The sequence below is a fragment of the Hyla sarda genome, chromosome 7 (assembly GCF_029499605.1).
Source record: "Hyla sarda isolate aHylSar1 chromosome 7, aHylSar1.hap1, whole genome shotgun sequence".
NCBI lineage: Eukaryota > Metazoa > Chordata > Amphibia > Anura > Hylidae > Hyla > Hyla sarda.
This window is the reverse complement of record NC_079195.1, coordinates 33,146,265-33,170,082: the sequence shown is the minus strand read 5'-3', so window position 1 is coordinate 33,170,082 and position 23,818 is coordinate 33,146,265. Positions and strand designations below refer to the sequence as shown.

At 46.4% G+C, this 23,818-nt stretch overlaps 1 protein-coding gene across 2 annotated transcripts in view; it reads left to right on the top strand.

Moving 5' to 3' along the window:
• The window catches only part of OGA (O-GlcNAcase), a 75,084-nt gene that overhangs the window by 28,901 nt on the left and 22,365 nt on the right, over positions 1-23,818 (top strand). Inside the window, exons 7-11 of one of the 2 annotated variants that reach the window (XM_056532868.1) lie at positions 1,503-1,787; positions 4,197-4,355; positions 11,943-12,547; positions 14,715-14,750; positions 14,845-15,019. In XM_056532868.1, coding sequence (XP_056388843.1) covers positions 1,503-1,787; positions 4,197-4,355; positions 11,943-12,547; positions 14,715-14,750; positions 14,845-15,019 — 1,260 coding nt within the window. The remainder of the gene's footprint in view (positions 1-1,502; positions 1,788-4,196; positions 4,356-11,942; positions 12,548-14,714; positions 14,751-14,844; positions 15,020-23,818) is intronic. The other variant, XM_056532869.1, reaches the window with a different exon arrangement.

The window sequence follows — 23,818 nt, the reverse complement described above, 5'->3', positions numbered from 1 at the left end:
CTTCTGCTCACTATCTGGTATGGCTCTCTACACATCTTGTGTTTGCTGCCAAGTTTCAGCGTACGGGTTCCGGTCCCTCTTGGGTCGCTAGGTGGCTTCCCCACGCGGTCAGGGTTATTGCTGGGGCCTGGGGGCTTCATCCACCCAGTTGTTGTATTTCCCTGCTCCTTCTGCGCCTAGCGCGCTCGCCAACCCCCTTCCACAAGGGGTGCAGAGATCAGGGTGCATGTCATAGGTCTGTTCTTGTGTCGTCGTTTCGACCACCCTTGTTTTCCCTCTTATGGAGGGACTACTTTGTTTTTGTGTCTTTAGTTTTGCTGAAGAACATTCAACAGTGATTTTTCCTGCCTCGGCTGGTGTGCTTTCTGTTCACCATCACAGCCTAGTGCTCTCCCTGGAAGAGGTGTGTCTTTCTTACCCTTTGTCTGTGGCAGTCGTGCTGCGTTTACTTTGCAGTCTTTTAGAGTAATTTTTTCCTATGCCCAGACCCTGGGCGTCCAAGCTGGGTTCTCGGTTGTTCTCCCTCCATTCCCGTTCTGGCGGGATGTTTCTTAAGGCTGCTCAGGTCTACTCTGTCCATTCTGGTCTGTCACTGTTGGTCCCCTTATTGGGGCTCTGTAATACGATGCTACGGTATGATTTCCTTTCAAGCGGCTTCTGTTTCCTCGAGCCTTGGTGATGGTTCCGGTCTGGGACATTGTAGCGACCGGCCCCCGACTCCTCCGTGATCCCTTTGTCGGGGCAGTCTTCTGTTCTGCACTCCCTTCACTTTTTATGGCAGTTTTTCGCCTGGGGAGTTTTCGCGTACATCTGTTCCTTTTTTCTGCCTGGTGCCTTGGGTCTCTACATAGGACGGACCTTTTTCCTTTGGGTCCTGGTCCATCTCCTTGGTCGGGAGAACTTGCGGGAGCTCTTTTTTTCTGGAACTAGGGTGTCTCCGACCTTAGGGCTTGTCCGCAGTCCTTACGGACATGTGGGTTCAGTCTTGGGACTGTCTTCTTTCATTGGTGGTTGTTTTTCCCACCCTAGGGGACTGCTTTGGTACATCCCATCAGTTAGGTGTCCCCCAATGAAGAGCGACCGAGAAAAGGAGATTTTTTTTGTACTCACCGTAAAATCTCTTTCTCGTAGCCTTCATTGGGGGACACCACACCCACTCATTGTTTGGTTCTCCGGGATTCCCTTCTAGGGTCCTTCGGACATGATTCCTCCTCGTTGGCTTCTCCTATTGCTTTGTGACTAAACTGGTTGCCTCACTGCAGGTGGGCGGGTATATCCTGCCAGGGAGGAGCCAACTGTTTATTTTTCCTAGTGTCAGCGCCTCCTAGTGGCAAGAGCATATACCCATCAGTTAGGTGTCCCCCAATGAAGGCTACGAGAGAGATTTTACTGTGAGTACAAAAAAATCTCCTTTTTCCAGCGGAGTACCTCTTTAACAAATCTCAATATTGTGTTGTAATTTGTTCTATTAACATTTTGCATCTACTTTCTAATTCTTTCAGGCCCTAAGGTTGTTTCTAAAGACATTCCAGTGGAATCCATTGAAGAGATTTCCAAAATTCTCAAGAGGTCACCCTTGATCTGGGACAACATCCATGCAAACGATTACGATCAGAAGAGACTATTCCTCGGACCCTACAAGGGCCGCTCCACAGAACTTATTCCTCGACTCCAAGGAGTTTTAACCAATCCAAACTGTGAATTTGAGTCAAACTATGTCGCCATTCACACATTAGCTACCTGGTATAAATCAAACATGAACGGAGTGAGGAAAGATGTTGTAATGAGTAAGTATAGCGCTTTATAATGTGTAATGGGGTGAAAAAGATTTCCCTCCCCCCAAATAAGAGCAATCCAGGACTCTGATAGCCCAGCTGAATCCTACATATCTGATATATACATATGCTATGTGTACATTGTTTTACCCGATTTCTGGAAAATATGCAAATTTGGCAAAATCCTTAGACTTTAACCCCTTAAGGACTCAGGGTTTTTCCGTTTTTGCACTTTCGTTTTTTCCTCCTTACCTTTTAAAAATCATAACCCTTTCAATTTTCCACCTAAAAATCCATATTATGGCTTATTTTTTGCGTCGCCAATTCTACTTTGCAGTGACATTAGTCATTTTACCCAAAAATGCACGGCGAAACGGAAAAAAAAATCATTGTGCGACAAAATCGAGAAAAAAACGCCATTTTGTAACTTTTGGGGGCTTTCGTTTCTACGCAGTGCATATTTCGGTAAAAATTACACCTTATCATTATTCTGTAGGTCCATACGGTTAAAATGATACCCTACTTATATAGGTTTGATTTTGTCGCACTTCTGGAAAAAATCATAACTACATGCAGGAAAATGTATACGTTTAAAAATGTCATCTTCTGACCCCTATAACTTTTTTACAGGGCGGTATGAGGACTCATTTTTTGCGCCGTGATCTGAAGTTTTTAATGGTATGATTTTTGTTTTGATCTGACTTTTTGATCACTTTTTATTCATTTTTTAATGGTATAAAAAGTGACCAAAATACGCTTTTTTGGACTTTGGAATTTTTTGGCGCGTACGCCATTGACCGTGCGGTTTAAGTAATGATATATTTTTATAGTTCGGACATTTACGCACGCGGCGATACCACATATGTTTATTTTTTTATTTTTTTTACACTTTTATTTTTTTTATGGGAAAAGGGGGGTGATTCAAACTTTTATTAGGGAAGGGGTTAAATGACCTTTATTAACACTTTTTTTTTTTACATTTTTTTTGCAGTGTTATAGGTCCCATAGGGACCTATAACACTGCACACACTGATCTCCTATGCTGATCACTGGCGTGCATTAACACGCCTGTGATCAGCATTATCGGCGCTTGACTGCTCCTGCCTGGATCTCAGGCACGGAGCAGTCATTCGTCGATCGGACACCGGGGAGGCAGGTAAGAGCCCTCCCGGTGTCCGATCAGCTGTTCGGGACGCCGCGATCAGCCCGACTGAGCAGCTGGGTCACTTTCACTTTAGAAGCGGCGGTCAACTTTGACCGCCGCTTCTAAAGGGTTAATACCGCACATCGCCGCGATCGGCGATGTGTGGTATTAGCCGCGGGTCCCGGCCGTTGATTAGCGCCGGGACCGACGCGATATGATGCGGGATCGCGGCGCGATCCCGCTTCATATCGCGGGAGCCGGCGCAGGACGTAAATATACGTCCTGCGTCGTTAAGGGGTTAAAGGGGTACTCCGGTGGAAAACTTTTTTTATTTTATATTTTAAATCAACTGGTGCCAGAAAGTTAAACAGATTGGTAAATGACTTCTATATCAAAGTCTTAATCCTTCCAGCACTCATTAGCTGCTGTATACTATATAGGAAATTATTTTCTTTTCGGATTTATTTTCTGTCATGACCACATTGCTCTCTGCTGACACCTTGTCAGGAACTGTCCAGAGCAGCATAGGTTTGCTATGGGGATTTTCTCCTGCTCTGGACAGTTCCTAAAATGGACAGAGGTGTCAGCAGAGAGCACTGTGGTCATGACAGAAAATTAATCCAAAAAGAAAATAATTTCCTCTATAGTATACTGCCGCCAAAAGTACTGGAAGGATTAAAGGGGTATTTCAGGAAAAAACTTTTATATATATCAACTGGCTGCAGAAAGTTAAACAGATTTTGTAGATTACATCTATTAAAAAATCTTAATCCTTTCAGTACTTATGAGCCTCTGAAGTTAAGGTGGTTCTTTTCTGTCTAAGTGCTCTCTGATGACACGTCTCGGGAAACGCCCAGTTTAGAATAGGTTTGCTATGGGGATTTGCTTCTAAACTGGGCGTTTCCCGAGACACGTGTCATCAGAGAGCACTTAGAAAAGAACAACCTTAACTTCAGAAGCTCATAAGTACTGACAGGATTGATTTTTTTTAATGGAAGTAATTTACAAATCTGTTAAACTTTCTGGAGCCAGTTGATATATAAAAAAAAGTTTTTTCCTTGATAACCCCTTTAAAGATTTTTTTTTTTTTTTTTTTATAGAAGTAATTGACAAATCTGTTTAAGGTTTCTGGCATCAGTTGATGGAAAAAAAAAAAAAATTTAAAGTTTGCCACTGGAGTACCCCTTTATTGGTTTAGCAGGTAAATAAACCAGAAATTCTTATGGCAGGAGCTTTGCAACTCGTCATATTTTTTATTTTATTTTTTCCTTTTGCAGCTGACAGTGAGGATAGCACCGTATCCATACAGATTAAATTAGAGAATGAAGGCAGCGATGAAGACCTGGAAACGGATGTACTTTATAGTCCTCAAATGGCCCTTAAATTGGCGCTGACAGACTGGCTGCAAGAGTTTGGTTTGCCTCTTCAGTACAGCAGTAAGTCACAGAATGCTGTAATGTAGGGGGTTTGAGAAAATACTTGGAAATGAATATATAGTTATATATAAAGTGCACAGAAAAGCAATAGGTATCTGTGACTATAATGGCAGCTTTTTCTGTATGTAAGTAATCATAGACCAGTTTTCTCTATCGGCTCCATTGGGGGACACAGACCGTGGTTATGCTGCTGTCTCTAGGAGGTGTGACACTATGGTAATAAAAAAAAAAAAAAGTCAGCTCCTCCCAGCAGGATATACCCGCCTTCAGGCTCTGAGCTAGTCAGTTTAAGCTTGGTGTCTTGCAGGAGGTGGACATGGTCTGGTTTGCTCCAGACCGGGTCGTCTGTTTTTTTGTTTTCCTAGTATAGGGACGTGTTAGTTTTTTATTCCCTTTTCTCTTCTGTTTTCAGGTGGGAACTCAGGGACTTCGGTTCCCTGTTTCCCCATTGCGAGTAAGGGGGCACAGACATTGCATATATGCGCTGTTAACCCCCCCCCCCCCCTCGCCAACGGTCAGCGCCTGGGTGGTACCTCATGGGTCCGGGTCCCCCTATTTTTCCTTCTCTCCTCGCTCGCGCATAGCAGCCAGGCGTGATGCAGGTAACTACAGCTGACTGAAGACTTCACTGAAGACTTCATTAGGTAAGTTCTTCTGACTGAGGTAAGTACTTTCCCTCTTTTCTCCTCAGGTAAGCGGACTTGCAACTGCTGGAGACCCCGTTTTTGGCCCACCTTTTCAGGTTGGGCTGGCTTACTGGGAATGGACTTTTATTGAGGACTTTATTCTGAGGGAGCAGTGGCACTCTGAGGGGGCATGTATGTTATGTTTGGCACTGTGTGTGTGTGTGTGTGTGTGTGTGTGTGTGTGTAGTGTGTTGATCAGCGCCTTATATGCAGCTTACAGCCGCTGCGCTAGTACGGGCCGGCTTACTTTAGTTTTCGCCGGCAGCGCCTTATACGCGCCTTATACGCGGCTGACAGCCGCGGCGCTGGTACGAGCCGGGCGCTCTCAGCGCCGGCTTACTTTCATTTTCTTCGGTGGTCTCTGCCGTCCTATTAACCGCCTGCTCTGTTTCCCCGAGCGCATATGCGAATGATATGTGCGCTCGGGACAAGGAGCGGGCGCCATTACAGCTCCTTCTCGGCCTGGTTTTAGCTCCGCCCACAGGGTGGTCGGAGCTCTTCTGAGGCGCACATCAGCCTCCAATCAGCGCCGTGGGTGCGAATTTCAGTCAGGGGGGGGGGCCAACTAGTTAGTGCCTCTGCTGCAGGCACGCCCCCCTCTACCATTGGCCGTTCCTTTTCTCACTCTAGCTGCATGGAGCTGTTCTCTCTGCAGCTGCCAGGATACATAGACTTATTTGGCCTGTATACACTGTAGTACCAAAAAGCCTGGCTCTGCCGTGCCCACTTGCCCTGCCTGCTCCACTGCTCCCCCAGACCCTCTGTACCCCCTGATGCCCTTTCGGTCCCAGTGGGTTCAGCTGCTGCACCACCCTGGGTTTCTTCCCTGACCCAGTATATGGCTGACTTGACCCAAGTCTCCCGTTCGGTGGCTGAGGCCTCCCGAGTAGTGGTGTCCGCCCTGAAGGGGTCTTCCCTGCGTAGAACCCCTGAGAGGGCCCGCTCCTCGTCTCCTCATGCTTCATGCTCTCACAAGCGTACTAGGGGTGCCTCGTCTGACTCTTCCATTGAGTGTTCAGATAGACGTGGGCGTTCCCCTCATGGGTCCCGCCCCCCTGTCATCTGGGCACAAACGTCGCTACTCCAGAGGACATTCTCGGAATCGCCGCTCTGCCATGCCAGAGCTGCGTACCCGGACAGGGTCGCCCCCCCCCCCCCCCCCCTCCAGGACTGCCTCTACTCATTCATTACCCCTGGTGGACGAGGCTTCCGAGCCAGCATCTGACTCAGAGGACCGCTCGGACTCAATTGCAACGGTGAACTCATTGGTGACAGCCATAAGAGACACCTTTCACTCAGAGGACCCAGGATCTTCGGATGTCTATCCAGAAGTATCCTTTCATCGTGCTAAGCCAGCACCTCAAAGGTTCAGCTCTCCCGCTGACTTTGACGACATTCTGAAATCTGCATGGAAACATCCAGACAAGAGGTTCCCGGGAATCGAGACAATCCAAGAATGTAATCCATTTGTCAAGGACTTTGTCGCTAAGGTGGTTTCCCCTCCCTCAGTGGATCCACCAATCTCCCAGATCTCTAGGGTGACTACACTGCCTCTGGCAGTTGCCGCTGCCTTCAAGGATCCCACGGACAAGAAGGTAGAATCCTTAGCAAAGTTTGCTTCTGAAGCAGCTGGCTCTTCTCTTCCCATCTTCGCCTCAACATGGGTGTCCAAGGCCCTGTCAGAGTGGTGCCAAAAGCTCCATCAGGATATCTTAGCGGGATCCCCCCCAGAGGATCTATCTGCTCTGGCTCTCCAATGTTCCGAAGCTGGGGACTTTCTGTGCGCAGCTTCCATGTAGTCAGCCCGTTGTTCTGCCTTTGCTGTGGGTCACCTAGCGGCTCTCCGCCGCTTTATGTGGCTTAAAGCTTGGAATGCGGATGCCGCTTCCAAAAGGTCCCTCACTGAGCTTCCCTCTACGGGTGGCCGTCTTTTTGGCAAACTCCTCGATGAGATTATCTCTGAGGCAACGGGAGGTAAGAGTTCCTTATTACCTCAAAATAAGGCTTGCCCCTCTTCCCAAAGGAAGTCTTTTTTCCTTTCGGACCTCTGGTTCCAGCTAAGGGTCCGGGCAGGCGACCTCGTGGGACATGAAGGCTCCCTCGTTCCGGTCACGCCTGGCTTGGAAGTCTACCTCAAACCGGTCCGACCGTTTTGCATCCAAATCGGGCAACCGCAAGCCCACTTCTGCATGAAGTGAGGCCCCCACCCACGGTTTCTTTTCGGGTGGGAGGTCGTCTCTTGTTTTCCTAGACATCTGGACTTCACACGTTCAGGACTCTGGGGTCAGGGATGTGGTGTCAAACGGTTACTGGATCGAATTCGCCTCCCTTCCGAGGGATCGCATTTTTCGATCCCGGGCCCCCCGGTCTCCTCCTCTGGCGAAGCAATTTGAGCGGCTCTCCAGTCTCTGCTTCTCCAGGGGGTTATCGTCCCACGTTCCTCCAGGGGGACGTTTTCGGGTTTGTGGTCCCCAATGGACGGTTCTGTGCGACCAATCCAACCGTCACCTTCTCTTCCACGACTTCAGAATGGAATCTCTCCGTTCGGTGGTGGCGTCCCTGGAACAAGGGGAGTTCCCTTCATTGGTGGACATCAAGGATGCCTACCTCCATGTCCCAATATTTCCGGGCCATCATCAGTACCTCCGCTTGAGGTTCCGGAAGGGCATTTTCAATTCGTAGCCCTCCCCTTTGGTTTTGCCACGGCTCCTCGGGTCCTTACAAAGATCCTTGCACTAGTGTTGGGCCTGTTTTGGTCGAGAGGAATCTCTGTGATATCCTATCTGGACGACCCTCTCATCAAGGCTCCGACCAGAGCCCAGACTCTGGAGAATCTGGACGTCACTCTCCACACTCTGACTTGCTTCGGGTGGATGGTCAACCGGGACAAGTCAGTCCTCTGTCCTACCCAGTCTCTAACCTTCCTGGGACTTCGATTCGACGGCCTCTTCCCGCATTTGTCTTCCGCCGGACAAACGTCTGGCGCTCTGGTCGGGGGTCCGCTCCCTTCGGACCCAGGTATGTCTCCATCTGCACTTGTATGGAAGTCCTGGGTCGGGTGGTGGCAACTATGTAGGCCGTACCCTTTGCCCAGTTTCATTACCGCCCCCTTCAACTGGCGATTCTCTCTCGGTGGAACAGGTCTCCTCTGTCCCTCGATCGTCAGATTGGTCTCCCTTGCAGGGTCCGTTAGTCTTTGTTCTGGTGGCTCCGCTCCCCCCCCCCCCCTTCTTCTCCAAGGGCGGTCATTTCTTTCCCTTCTCTGGCAGTTTGTTACAACGGGTGCCAGCCTGTCGGGCTGGGGCGGCGTGTTCAGGGATTGGACGGTCCAGGGAGTTCTGGTCTCCCCTGGAGACCCTTCTTCCGATAAACATATTGGAAATACGGGCGATTCTTCTTTATCTTCTTCATTGGGAGTCCCGTCTTCAGTCCCTTCCTGTCCGCACTCAGTCGGACAACGCCACGGCTGTGGCGTACATAAATCGACAGGGCGGCGCTCGCAGCTCGGCAGCCATTTTGGCGTTTCATATTCCGGGAGTGCTTAACTGGGAAGCGGTCTTCCTCAGTCGGTCCTCACCCGACCCCGGCAAGCGGTCTCCTCATCCGGAGGTCTTCGCGCAGCTCTGCGACCTCTGGGGCTTCCGGACGTGAACCTCTTCGCGTTCCGGCACAATCGGAAGATCCTTCCGTTTGTGTCAAAGTCCTGGGACCCTCAGGCTCTGGCGGGGTTCGCCCTACATTATCGGTTTCCTCCTCTTCCACTCCTTCCTAGGGTGCTGAGGAAGCTCAAAGCAGAGGACATCCTCGCCTTTCTGGTAGCTTCAGATTGGCCCCGAAGGTCGTGGTACGCCGACGTAGTCAGGCTCCTGGACGATGCTCCTCTGCTCCTTCCGCTCCGCCCGGACCTACTCTCTCAGGGTCCTCTTGCCACCCCAATTTACAGTCGCTGCATTTTTGGCGTGGTGGTTGAGAGCGTGGTTTTGAGGGCCTGCGGGTTCTCTTCCTAAGTCTTTCACACCATGCTCTAGGCTCGTAAGCCCTCCTCCGCACGAATTTACCACCGTACTTGGCGCTTTTATTTTCGTTGGTGTGAAGCTCAGGACTTCTCCCCGGTGACCTTCTCTGTTCCCCGTCTTCTCTCCTCTTTTTTTCAGTCGGGGTTGGAACTGGGGTTGTCTCTCAGTTCGCCTTAAAGGTCTGGTCGGCCCCTGGTTTCTATTTCTCATGTCCGGACCTTCCTGCAAGGAGTGGCGCACGCTGTTCCTTCTTATCGGTCACCTTCTCCCCCTTGGGACTTGAATTTGGTTCTGAGTGCCCTCCAGGGTGCACCCTTTGAGCCCCTTAGAGAGGTGTCTCTCCGCCTCCTTTCTTGGAAGGTGGCGTTTCTTGTTGCTATCACCTCCATCCGAAGGGTGTCTGAACTGGCAGTCCTTCCTGCCGTTCTCAGTTTCTGGTGATCCCCCAGGACAAGGTCGTTTTCCGGCCAGTTCCTTCCTTTTTGCCTAAGGTGGTCTCGGCCTTTCATCTCAATGAGGACATTGTCCTCCGGTCCTTTTGTCCGGCTCCTTCTCATCCTAAGAAGTGTTACTACACAAGCTGGATGTAGTTTGGGCTGTTTGGTCTTATCTCTCAATCACCTCTTCGTTTCGTCAGTGTGATTCCTTTGTCGTCCTTATGGAAGGTTGTCGCAAGGGACAACCTGCTCCCAAGGCCACCATTTCTCGGTGGATTCGGTCCGCCATTGCGGAAGCCTATCGCTGTAAGGGGAAGATTCCTCCTTTCAGGGTTGTGGCTCGTTCCACACGTTCTGTTGGCTTCCTGGGCTCTCCAGAATATCGCCTCGGCCTCGTAGATTTGCAAGGCGGCTACCTGGTCGTCTTTGCACACTTTCTCAAGGTTTTCCCGAGTTCATACTTTCTCATCGGCTGATGCTAGTCTGGGTAGTAAGGTGTTGCAGGCGGCAGTGGATCGGCCGTCTGCCTGATTACTTATCTGCCCACCCAAGGGACGGCTTTGGTACGTCCCACGGTCTGTGTCCCCCAATGGAGCCGATGGAGAAAAGGAGATTTTTTTTTTAACATTTACCGTAAAATCACTTTCTCGAAGGATCCATTGGGGGACACAGCTCCTGCCCTTTTTGGGTTTTTCTTTTGGTTCTCTGTCCGAGGGTGTGTTCAGTTATGTTTTTTTCTTCTGGTTCACGGACAATTTAGGGGGTTTTCTTTGCCCTATTGGTCTCCTCCTATTGCTCTGGAACTTAAACTTACTAGCTCAGAGCCTGAAGGCAAGTATATCCTGCCAGGAGTAGCTGACTTTTTTTATTACCTTAGTGTCACACCTCCTAGAGACAGCAGCATAACCACGGTCTGTGTCCCCCAATGGATCCTTCGAGAAAGAGATTTTAGGGTAAGTGTTAAAAAACCTCCTTTTTTTCCCAACCAGGGTGCCTCCAGCTGTTGCAAAACTGTAACTCCCAGCATGCCCAGACAGCCGCATGCTGGGAGTTGAAGTTTTGCAACAGCTGGAGGCACCCTGGTTGGGAAACACTGTCATAGATGCAGGCATTGTTGCTATGAACGACTTGGTGCGGTACTCCCCTGGAAAACATTATTTTTTTTAAATCAACTGGTGCCAGAAAGTAAAACAGATTTGTAAATTACTTCTATTGAAAAAATCTTAATCCTTCCGATACTTATCAGCTGCTGTATGCTCCACAGGAAGTTCTTTTCTTTTTGAATTTCCTTTTTGAAAAACCTCTCCTGCTCTGGACAGTTCCTGATATGGACAGAGGTGTCAGCAGAGAGCACTGTGGTCTGACAGAAAGGAAATTCAAAAAGAAAAGAACTTCCTTTGGAGCATACAGCAGCTGATAAGTACTGGAAGGATTAAGATTTTTGAATAGAAGTAATTTACAAATCGGTTTTACTTTCTGGCACCAGTTGATTTAAAAAAAAATTCCTGTGGAGTACCCTTTTAAGCGGCATATGCCTACCAGCCACGGTTGCTGCACATTTTTTGTAGACTTCAAATCTTCTATATGACCTACAAGTTGGGAATGGGATTTCTCATTCGTTTAAGCACTGAATATGCAACGTCAACATATTGCCAACACTGGTAAGGGGCAAACCTATTAGCACTACGGCTGACATTTATCATTGTCTTTAGACTGTTTTGTGTGTCTAGAAAAGGCGCAAAAAAACACCTTTTGGTTTACACATTTTTGCTGGTTTTGTGATGTAATCCCCTGATTTTGGCAATACACATGATATGGAAGGGTTTTATGTGAAAAGGCGCAAAGCCACTGAAAAGTCTCTGAAACTACAGCAGCCCAGACTTAGCTTAACTTTTTGGTGTATGTGAAGAGAGAAATTGCAGAAACTGTGACCTGCACAAAATGTATCAAATGCTCTGTGACCATTAAAGGGGTACTCCGCTGCTTAGCATTTGGAACAAAATGTTCCGAAGGCCTAGAGCCGGCGCCGGGAGCGCTTTGTCATAGCCCCGCCCTCAATGCAAGTCTATGGGAGGGGGCGTGACTTGCATTGAGGGGGCATGGCATGATGTCATTAGGGTCGGGTTTATGATGTCACAAGCTCCCGGCGCCGGCTCTAAGCATTCGGAACGTTTTCTTCCAAATGCCGAGCAGCGGAGTACCCCTTTAAATAAATTTAGAGCTCCTACACATTACCAGCACACAAAAAAAAGTGTAGAAAAATGCTTCACTTACACCTACAATGATAAATGCTTCACTTACACCTACAATGATAAATGCTTCACTTACACCTACAATGATAAATGCTTCACTTGCACCTACAATGATAAATGCTTCACTTACACGTACAATGATAAATGCTTCACTTACACGTACAATGATAAATGCTTTTCTCTCCCTCCCTACCAGACCGTCAAGTAGCCCACAGTGGAGCAAAAGCCACTGTTGTTGGAATGGCGCCATTAATATCCACCCCATCCCTCAATGCATCAACAACCGTAACCACAGTTTACCAACAGCCTATAATGAGCCAAGGTACCGCACTAAGCACTGACCCACCAATGTTGCCAAAAGAGGCGGAAAAGAAGCAACTTGATGAGGAACCCATGGAGATGGTGGTAGAAAAGATTGAAGACTTAAACAAGAACCAAATCTTAACAGACTGTGTCGAGGCTAAAATGTCAGAGGATTTAAAGCCGATGGACACCGATAAAGAGAGTGTCGGCGAAGGCAAGTCTTCTGAGTCCTGTATGCAGGAGGACGTGTGCAATGACATTGCGCCAATGCAGACTGATGAACAAATCAACAAGGAACCATTTATCCCTGGTCCCAATGAGAAGCCCCTCTACACGGCCGAAGCCGTCACCCTCGATGACTTACAATTACTTGCTGACTTATTTTACTTGCCTTATGAGCATGGACCAAAAGGAGCACAGATGCTAAAGGAGTTTCAATGGCTACGTGCCAACAGCAGTGTGGTCAGCGTGAACTGTGTCGGAAAAGACACAGACAAAGTGAGTACTTACCTTCATAAAAATGGGGCGGGGGGGGGACTAGTACTAGTTAGGATGCACATACACATTAGCTGAGCTTGCATGTATATAGGGGGGGACGGGAAGGACTTTTTGTAGCCAGTTAAGTGTTCACCTGACAGCTATCTAAGGTGCATTAAAGGGGTATTCCAGTAAAAAAAAAAAATATATATATATATATTGTTTTTTCATATCAACTGGCTCCAGAAGGTTAAACAGATTTGTAAATTACTTACTATTTAAAGATTCTTAATCCTGTTCTGTTCTGTCTGACCGCAGTGCTCTCTGCTGACATCTGTCTGTCTCGGGAACTGTCCAGAGCAGGATAAGTTTGCTATGAGGATTTGCTCCTGCTCTGGACAGTTCCTGAGACAGACAGTGGTGTAAGTACTGGAAGGATTAAGATTTTATTTTTTTTTTTTCTTAATAGAAGTCATTTACAAATCTGTTGAACTTTCTGGAGCCAGTTGTTATAAAAAAAGCAAAATTTTTTTTTTACTGGAATACCCCTTTTAAAGGGTACTCCACTGCCCCAGCGTTCAGAAAACGTTGTTCTTACGTAGGGTGCGGGCTGCGGGGGTGGCGACTGCCACGCCCCCTCCCATAGGCTTGCATTGAGGGGGTGTGGCTGTGATGTCAAGACGCCCGCACTGAACACTTGGGGCAGTGGAGTACCCCTTTAAAATGGTGTTCCATCTCAATAGGCAATGCTATCACTTCTCAATGGACAGTGACCCCCACTGATCGTGAGAATGAATAAGATATTGCGTTGCTTCCCCTGCACAGCGAATCCCAGCTACCTGGCTGCACTGCAGTTCTGTGGACAGACAGGTGTTTGGGGAAAGACAAGTGAAAGGGGTACATCACTACACCCACACTGCAGTCCATTCAGTTTTTAGGTTTTATGAGGGACTCCATGGTGGGCCGTCCACTGATTAAGTGAAGGGAGATGGAAAAACTGATTATAAATGGCCTTTCTTAACATCAAAATGTATTCGATATCCACCACATAGGGGATAACTAACTGATCAGTGGGGGATCTGACTGCTGTGACCCTCACTGTCCACAAAAACAGAGATCACATGTCCTGAGCGTATGGTTCGGCAGCATGCATGCTTGACATCCACTCCTGAATAGACGCATAAGGGGAGATTCATCAAAATCTGTCCAGAGGAGAAGTTGCTGAGTTGCCCATAGTAACCAATCGGATCGCTTCTTTCATTTTTCAGAGGACTTTTCAAAAATGAAAGTAGCGATCTGATTGGTTGCTATGGGCAACTCAGCAACTTTACCTCTGGACAGGTTTTGATAAATCTCCCCCATTGACTGTGAATGGAGCAGTAGCTGAGCATGCACACTGTCACACTATTCACTCTGCGTTTTTTTACCTTCATTCTTGTGATCAGTGGAGATCCCGCGGGTCAGAATTCCCCCGTCCTTCACGGATCAACTAGTTATACACTATACTGGGGAACACTTTTAAAGGAGTAGTCCAGTGCTGAAAAATTATCCCCTATCCTAAGGATAGGGGATAAGTTTCAGATCGCGGGGGGGTCGTACCGCTGGCGCCCCCCCCCCTGCGATCTCCTATATGGGGCCCTGGCTCGCTGGCCAGATAGTGGGTGTCGACCACCGCATGAAGCAGCAGCTGACACGCCCCCTTTAATACAACTCTATGGCAGAGCAGGAGATAGCCGAAGGCAGCGCTCCTGCTCTGCCATAGATTTATTGAGGGGGCGTGTCAGCTGCCGCTTCGTGTGGTGGTCAACACTCCCCCTTCCCTGTCGGGCCCCGTACAGGAGATCGCGGGGGGCCCCAGCGGTTGGACCCCCTGCCATCTGAAACTTATCCCCTATCTTAAAGATAGGGGATACGTTTTTCAGCACTGGATGTCCCCTTTAACTCTTTCACCTGCTGATGACAGATTCCGGTAGTGCGGGTAGCACTGATGACTATGGTATTTACCATTTTGTGATCTGTTGCTCCCTTATTTCTGGTTTTCTTATGCAAACTAAGTTGGAACATTCCCAAGCCATGAGTGCAGATAGATGGGTATAGAGATAGATATGTATATATAGATATATATATAATTTACCTTTTTTAAGTGCCAATATTAGTATGTTTGTTCATTTATATATTGTTGTCACAGGAAAAAGTGGCGGCCAGACAATACTTGCCTATTTGGGTGAGGCTATAGACACATACTTTATACATAAAACCATCTCCCCATCCATTGGACCGTTGTATTTGATGCCCTTTTCGTATTCTTTGCATTGTAGATCACTGAATGGAGAGCCAGAGCTGCAAAATTTGAAGAGATGTGCGGCGTTGTGATGACCATGTTCACCCGACTCTCCAACTGTCCGAATCGGACCATCCTCTACGACTTGTACCCCTATGTCTGGGATATTAAGAGTATAATTTCTATGGTGAAGTCATTTGTTCAGTGGCTTGGTACGTGATGAAAGAATCCCTTCAGCTCTTGTCACTCTCGATCCCGCAGTTGCTCGCTCCGGGGTGAACAAAACTTGGAGAACTCCTAAGATCGAGTTTAGTCATTTACGAGTGAAGCTTCTTCCTCCTCTTATCAGATAGTATGGAGCGTTTTGTTCCCCCCCGTGGGCTTATGCAATCTTAAAATGTGTAATCGTTGATATTTGTGTTACTGTGGACTGTTCTGAAAGCAACTTGGCTCTGTTATAATGTAACGTTGTCTTACCATACCACGGACCCAGTAGCCCGCTGCTTGCTGTGTGGCGATAACTTTATTGCTATTTTTAACAGAAGTATTGAAGAGCTACAATTGACACCCAAGGAAAAGAAAAAGGTGACCTCTCCTTTCCCCCCCCACAGCGCACGCGAGCTTTGCGCAAGGCTATTCTGGTGCTAGCGGGTATATAGGTCATAAGTATTCTGGTTAAACGGGGTGGGCTTGAATTTGCATTAAATTTGGGTAAACCCAATGTTGTGCATCTATGCAGATAGTTGCGCTGGTTTGGGTTTACAGGTAAATCTTCCTTCCTGGCTAGATTCTCTATAAATTTCGTTGCACGCACCAGCATGGCCTAGACTACTTGCGTAGCCTTATTTTATTTTCAGGTTTCAAAGTCGCTTAGAGGAGCAGTGTGGAAATTTTTGCTTTCATATGACACAGCAGGCAGCGATACTGGGGTACACAGAGGAGCGCCCTCCAAAACGGGGCCATACTTGCCACCTAGGTGACCCCCTCCCCCAACTAAATTGTTGCAAATCTATATTGTACAAACCCAGTTTTCTTTATGCAAGGAGGTTTTGCTTCCCTGTATACAGTCCATATACATAAATGAAGAGGGTTTTCCACCAGACTGCAGGAAAAAAATAAGATTGGCAAGAAATCCCGAGCTTTTCTCAGAGCCGCAGTTGCTTTCGGACCTGAAGCAGATGGTGTGTGTGTGTGTCCTGTTCTCTGGCTTACTAACGGTTGTATTGTGTCTTCCTCATTGTGCACAGATGGGAGAGACCTGAGCACAAGTGTCTGCTGCTATTGGATGGAGAAAGAAAGATGCATACCGCGCTCTGCAGCCTTGTTATAAATTACCTCTGTACACAGGCAGTGTAGGGAATCCTGGGCTGCACCCATACAGTGAAGTCACATTTGTCCAGCCGTTTTAAACGGGGTACTCCGCAGCTCAGCGTTTGGAACAAACTGTTCCGAACTCTGGAGTCGGCGCCAGCAGCTCGTGACGCCATAGCCCGCCCCTCAATGCAAGTCTACAGTCGTCACGCCCCCTCCCGTAGACTTCTATTGAGGGGGTGGGACGTCACGTCATGAGGGGGCGTGGCTATGATGTCATGAGCTGCCGACTCCAGCGTTCGGAACAGTTTGTTCCAAACGCTTAGCAGCGGAGTACCCCTTTAACTCTGCTGTTTTCACCTGCAGACTACAAGGGATTGTCCAGTTTGGAGCCACTTTATTTCAGGAATGTTTTTTTTTTTTTTTTTTTTATATATATATATATATATAACTATTGGGCCCCCTTCATATATATCAAACTATCCGGCTATATTTCCCTTCGGAAAACTGATGATTGGACTGATCCCATTCATTTGAAGAGGACTGTTCAGCTTTATACGGAACCTTAAAAGAGCACTCTCATTAACAAATGTTTCTCTATTTTGCTATTGCACTCCTTATGGTAAATAAAAAATATTTCTAATATACTTTGTTTAAAAAAAATGAAGTTTTCTATATTTTTATTTGTGCTTAAAAAAGCTCTAGAGCACATTTTCCCCATTGTATACACAGACTTAGGACCAAGGTCCAAACACAGGAAGTGCAGCCTGGAGTGCTGAGGGGGGTGTGTCCAACCAACAGCATATGGCAGTTAAGTGTGGGAGGAGCTATGATTGGATGAGGCTGGACACCCCCCCCCCCTCAGCATTCCAGGCTGCACTTCCTGTGTTTGGGCTTCGGTCCTAAGTCTGTGTATAAGTTGGGGGAAAATGTGCTCTTGAGCTTTTTTTAAAGCACAAATAAAACATAGAAAACATCATTTTTTTTAAAACAAAGTATATTATAAATATTTTTTTATTTACCATAAGGAGTGCAATAGCAAAAATTATTTGTAATGAGAGTCGCCCTTTAATCAGGGCACCGAATTACTGGACACACAACCGTGTTTTGCAGTGTTCCCTTGTCTGGCCTGGAGAAATAACTGGGCGCCGGACACATAGATATATGATGTACGTTGCGATCACTTGTCGTGTCCGTTGTGGCTAGTTTTCGAAGCTGGATTGCCAGATATATGTGAACCCAGCCTCACTGGTATTGCCCACTGGGAACCATTTATAGGAACACTAGAAAATATGCTAAAAAATCCCAACAGTTTCTACTTTAAAGGAATGATACACACAAATGCACACAGCAATTCCTGTTACTCTTCTTCTTTTCTATATATCCTAATTTTGTGTCCTAGTATAATTAATTTGGAGAAACATAAAAAAATAAAATCTGGCCTTTGTCGGGCCGAAATACAATGGTCTGCAGCAGAAGCCTCCCAAGCCCACCACCCCTCTGCCGTTTCGGCAGTAGGAGAAGATTGTTTAGCTTCAGCCCTGGCTTCCAGCTCAGATGGAACAGATCAGCAGAATTGTCCAGGGTTTGAGAAACATTGCTGCTTTGTACCAGAAACAGCACCTCACGGGTCCATGCATTGTGACTAGTATTGCAGCTCAGCTCCTTTTAAAGTGAATAGGGCTCAGTAAAAAGTTGTCCGTTTTTTTTATTTTTTTTGGGGGGGGGGGGGCGGCGGCGGAAGCGGCCTTGTTTTTCTATTATTGGACAATCCCTTTAACTCCTGTGTTCTCTGGTCATTTCAGGAACATGCATAAAAAAACCTGTGTATTGAAAAACCCTGGGGACAAATGTACCTCCCTTGTATCCTCCATTTTTAGGTTTCCTGTTTCTTTAACCCCTTAAGGACTCAGCCCATTTTGGCCTTAAGGACTCAGACAATTTAATTTTTACGTTTTCATTTTTTCCTCCTCGCCTTCTAAAAATAATAACTCATATTTTCATCCACAGACTAGTATGAGGGCTTTTTTTTTTGCGCGACCAGTTGTCCTTTGTAATGACATAACTCATTATATCATAAAATGTATGGCGCAACCAAAAAACACTATTTTTGTGGGGAAATTAAAACGAAAAACGCAATTTTGCTAATTTTGGAAGGTTTCGTTTTCACGCCGTACAATTTATGGTAAAAATGATGTGTGTTCTTTATTCTGAGGGTCAATACGATTAAAATGATACCCATTATTACATACTTTTATATTATTGTTGTGCTTAAAAAAAAAATCACAAGCTTTTTAACCAAATTAGTACGTTTATAATCCCTTTATTTTGATGACCTCTAACTTTTTTTATTTTTCCGTATAAGCGGCGGTATGGGGGCTCATTTTTTGCGCCATGATCTGTACTTTTTTTTTTTATACCACATTTGCATATAAAAAACTTTTAATAAATTTTTTATAATTTTTTTTTTTAATAAAATGTATTTAAAAAGTAGCAATTTTGGACTTTTTTTTTTTTTTTTCGTTCACGCCGTTCACCGTAGGGGATCATTAACATTTTATTTTAATAGTTCGGACATTTACGCACGCGGCGATACCAAATATGTCTATAAAATTTATTTTTTACACTTTTTGGGGGTAAAATAGGAAAAAACGGACGTTTTACTTTTTTATTGGGGGAGGGGATTTTTTTACTTTTACATTTTTTTTTAAAATTTTTTTTTACACTTGAATAGTCCCCATAGGGGACTATTCATAGCAATACCATGATTGCTAATACTGATCTGTTCTATGTATAGGACATAGAACAGATCAGTGTTTTCGGTCATCTTCTGCTCTGGTCTGCTCGATCTCAGACCAGAGCAGGAGACGCCAGGAGCCGGACGGAGGAAGGAGAGGGGACCTCCGTGCGGCGTTCTGAATGATCGGATCCCCGCAGCAGCGCTGTGGGCGATCCGATCATTCATTCAAATCGCGCACTGCCGCAGATGCCGGGATCTGTATTGATCCCGGCACCTGAGGGGTTAATGGCGGACGCCCGCGAGATCGCAGGCGTCGGCCATTGCCGGCGGGTCCCTGGCTGCGATCAGCAGCCGGGATCAGCCGCGCATGACACGGGCATCGCTCCGATGCCCGCGGTTATGCACAGGACGTAAATGTACGTCCTGGTGCGTTAAGTACCACCGCACCAGGACGTACATTTACGTCCTGCGTCCTTAAGGGGTTAAAGGGAACCTATATTCAGATTTTACCCTATAGGGTAAAATCTGTATCCTCACCATCCCCGGGGGATGCTCTTGCCCCCAGGGATGGTGAAGATATGAACTTATAAACTAGTCCCCGCCGCGGCCCTAAGTAGTCCCCTGGGCGGGAAGCTCCTCTCACCTACTCCCCGTTACTACAGCCGGCAGGGACGCCCCTCGGCTTGATTGACGGGCCGCGTCATCGTTCTGCTCACTGAACGGACGTAGCAGAACGAGGACACGGCCCGTCAATCAACCGGAGGGGGCGTCGCTGCAGTCTGCAGTAACGGGACCTGGTAAGAGGAGCTCCCCGCCCAGGTGACTACTTAGGGACTAGTTTATAAGGTCATATGTTCACCATGCCTGGGGGCAGGAGTGTCCCCCAGGGATGGTGATGATACAGATTTTACCCTATATAACACTTTGCCAAGCATTATATAGGGTAAAATCTGATGATTGGTTTCCTTTAAATATTTTCCTTTTTGATCCTATTTTGTCTCATATTACAATCAAAACTAAGAAATATAGCAAGAATTGCCTTAGTAGCTTAGCCATCTCCCCCTCACAAAGCTGTAAGAAAACTGTCTGCAGCAGGAGCCTCCCCCCACTTGCTCTATAATAGGAGACAAAGGGTTTTAAAGGGATTATCCAGGAAAAAAACTTTTTTATATATATCAACTGGCTCCAGAAAGTTACAGATTTGTAAATTACTTCTATTAAAAAATCTTAATCCTTTCAGTACTTATGAGCTTCCGAAGTTAAGGTTGTTCTTTCCTGTCTAAGTGCTCTCTGATGACACCTGTCTCGGGAACCGCCCAGTTTAGAAGCAAATCCCCATAACAAACCTCTTCTAAACTGGGCGGTTCCCGAGACAGGTGTCATCAGAGAGGATTTAGACAGAAAAGAACAACCTTAACTTCAGAAGCTCATAAGTACTGAAAGGATTAAGATTTTTTTAATAGAAGTAATTTACAAATCTGTTTAACTTTCTGGAGCCAGTTGAGATATATATTTATATATAAAGTTTTTTTCCTGGATAACCCCTTTAAGCTTTTCCCTTTACATAAGCCCCACTCCCTCTCTCTACCAGCTTAGAAGTAGAAGATATTGGAAGATAAATAAAGGCATCTTCTGCAACATTTCTATCACATTGTATATTTCAGAGATGTGCAGAATACTGACATATTGGGCCAGTTTATCAGCCATTTCCACTTATTTCTATTATTGTTCCTTTTTTAATAATTGGTTTTCAGGACTGGGTCAGATTTAGCCTTGTTGGCGGACTCCAGGTATGGTTTATGGAGGAGGGTATCCTGTCCTAGCATTGCTTACACCAGTTTTTCCCAACCAGGGTGCCCCCAGCTGTTGCAAAACTACAACTCCCAGCCTTCGGCTGTCTGGGCATGCTGGGAGTTGTAGTTTTGCAACAGCTGGAGGCACCCTGGTTGGGAAACACTGGCTTACGCAGACCTTGTGACTACAGTAGCTTGTGTCAGCAGGAGACGGGTTGGCGTAAACTGATGCCAGCTGGTACAGTATCTGCTGACACCGGGATATGAGTTTCCAGCAGTGACCTCTTCCCTGGGAGAGATTCTGATCATTACATTACAGAGCTGCTGCTTATACAATTCTGGAATTATTGAGGCTGCTCCCAATTTCAGTAACATTATTACTTTTTTTTTAGCTAACGTAGGCTAATGTATATGTAGTAAGATATTCTCTGGGTGCCACTCCCTGGTACTACATGACTAGTTTGCTATGTGCAGTAGGTATATGGCAGATCATATAACTATGATATTGTCCTCCAGCTGTATTACAAAGTGTAAAGCCCTATTGTGGTCCATGAAACACTATAAATGTAGCGTGTGACCAGGAACTGTAGCACTGTCCATATATAATCTTAATATTAAAAAAAAAAAAAAAAAAATTATATATATATATAAAAGCAAAATCATCCATGGCTCCAGAAAGTTACAGATTTGTAAATTAAAAATCTTAATCCTTTCAGTACTTATGAACTTCTGAAGTTAAGGTTGTTCTTTCTTGTCTAAGTGCTCTCTGATGACACCTGTCTCGGGAACCGCCCAGTTTAGAAGCAAATCCCCATAACTTTTGCATCACTGGACTAATACGGCTACTCCTAACTAATCTATCTATATATATATATATATATATATATATATATATATATATATATGTGTATGTATGTACAGTGACCCCCCGACATACGATAATTTCAACATGCGATGGCCTCTCAGACTCCATCGCATGTTGAAGACAGCATCAAGATATGATGCTTTTGTATGTCGGGGCCATCGCATAAATGGCTATCCGGCAGCGCAGTCTGCTTCAGCTGCCGCCGGATAGCCGTATACGGTGCCCCGTGTGGTCCGCTGATGGTCACTTACCTGTCCTCGGGGCTCCCGTGCGTCCTCTTCGGGATCCTTTGCATCGTCGGCGCTCTCCATTGACGTCATCACGTCGCTGCACACGACGTCCCGTCATCCAATAGGAGCGGTGTGCGTAGCGACGTGATGGCGGCGACGGAGAGCGCTGATGCCGGGGAAGCAGAGGGCTTGCCGGAGCGTCGGGGAACCTCAGCGACGCGGCGACAACGATGGACGGCGACATCCCGGGCAGCGGTGACTGTCCGGAGCGGCGGGGACAGGTGAGTACAACTTCCTCTAACAGTGGTCTACAACCTGCGGACCTCCAGATGTTGCAAGACTACAACACCCAGCATGCCCGGACAGCCAACGGCTGTCCGGGCCTGCTGGGTGTTGTAGTTTTGCAACATCTGAGGCCCGCAGGTTGTAGGCCACTGTCCTATACTTAACATTGCACGGATCCCTCAACATACGATGGTCCGTTTGGAACGGATTACCATCGTATGTTGAGGGATCACTGTTTATTGCAAACCTGAGGATCCTTCTGCAATGATTGATTCAAAGTTCATTCAGAACATAGATGCAACATCTTCCCCACAGACACGAGCAGAGCTGAGAGGCAGGAGCGTGCACCCGGATGACAGCCGCTGCGCCAGCAGTGCCCGGTCCTACTCCTATCCAAGTTGTTATTCTATTGTGTCCTAGCTGATCAACTTGGGGCCCTAAACCTAAAGACTGTGTCGTATAACTGCAATCTATTGCTCCCTGTTATTAAACTACAAGGATAGGATAAGAAAGCACCGAAAACTCCCAGATCACTGCTTTATTCAACACTCCCCTTGCACGGGTGGTATTAAAGGGGTACTCCGGTGAAATGTATTTTATTTTTTTTTTTTACATCAACTGGTGCCAGAAAGTTAAACAGATTTGTAAATTACTTCTATTTAAAAATCTTAATCCTTCCAGTACTTATCAGCTGCTGTATGCTCCAAAGGAAGTTCTATTCTTTTTGAATTTCCTTTCTGTCTGACCACAGTGCTCTCAGCTGACACCTCTGTCCATGTCAGGAACTGTCCGGAGCAGGAGAGGCTTGCTATGGGGAATTGTTCCAGCTCCGGACAGTTCCTGACATGGACAGAGGTGTCAGCAGAGAGCACTGTGGTCAGACAGAAAGGAAATTCAAAAAGAATAGAACTTCCTTTGGAGCATACAGCAGCTGATAAGTACTGGAAGGATTAAGATTTTTAAATAGAAGTAATTTACAGTGGAGTACCCCTTTAAGTTACCTATATCCCCCATATGGACTAGAAGGCTGTACTTTCCCCATGAGCTCTTACCAGCTCTAGTCTTGTTGATTTCTTGCCACATAAGCACAGCCTGTCAATATGGCTGCTTTTTTTTTTTATATGTTTTTTGGTAATATTTGGTCATGATCCCTAAAACCAGGTATCTTCCCTTATTGTGTGCTTATAATAAACCTTCTGGGGGGAGATTTAATGGATTCATACTGGCCAGGAAGACAACACTCAGCTCTTGTGACCCTCCCAGTATGTGTTTATATATTTACATAGTAAACACAGGGAAGGCCCGGTACATTCCAGAAGAACATTTCACCCAATGGAAGAATACCTTAAGGGGGGTACTCCGGTGGAAAACATATTTTTAAATGAACTTGTGCCAGAAAGTTAAGCAGATTTGTAAATGACTTCTATTAAAAAATCTTTACCCTTCCAGTACTTTTTAGCAGCTGTATGCTACAGAGGAAATTCTTTTTTGTCTTGTCCACAGTGCTCTCTGCTGACACCTCTGTCCGTGTCAGGAACTGTCCAGAGCAGCATAGGTTTGCTATGGGGATTTTCTCCTGCTCTGGACAGTTCCTGATACAGGCATCAGGTGTCAGCAGAGAGCACTGTGGACAAGACAAAAAAGAAATTAAAAAAGAACAGAAAACAGCATACAGCTGCTAAAAGGTACTGGAAGGGTAAAGATTTTTTAATAGAAGTCATTTACAAATCTGTTTTAACTTTCTGGCACCAGTTGATTTAATAAAAAATGTTTTCCACCAGAGTACC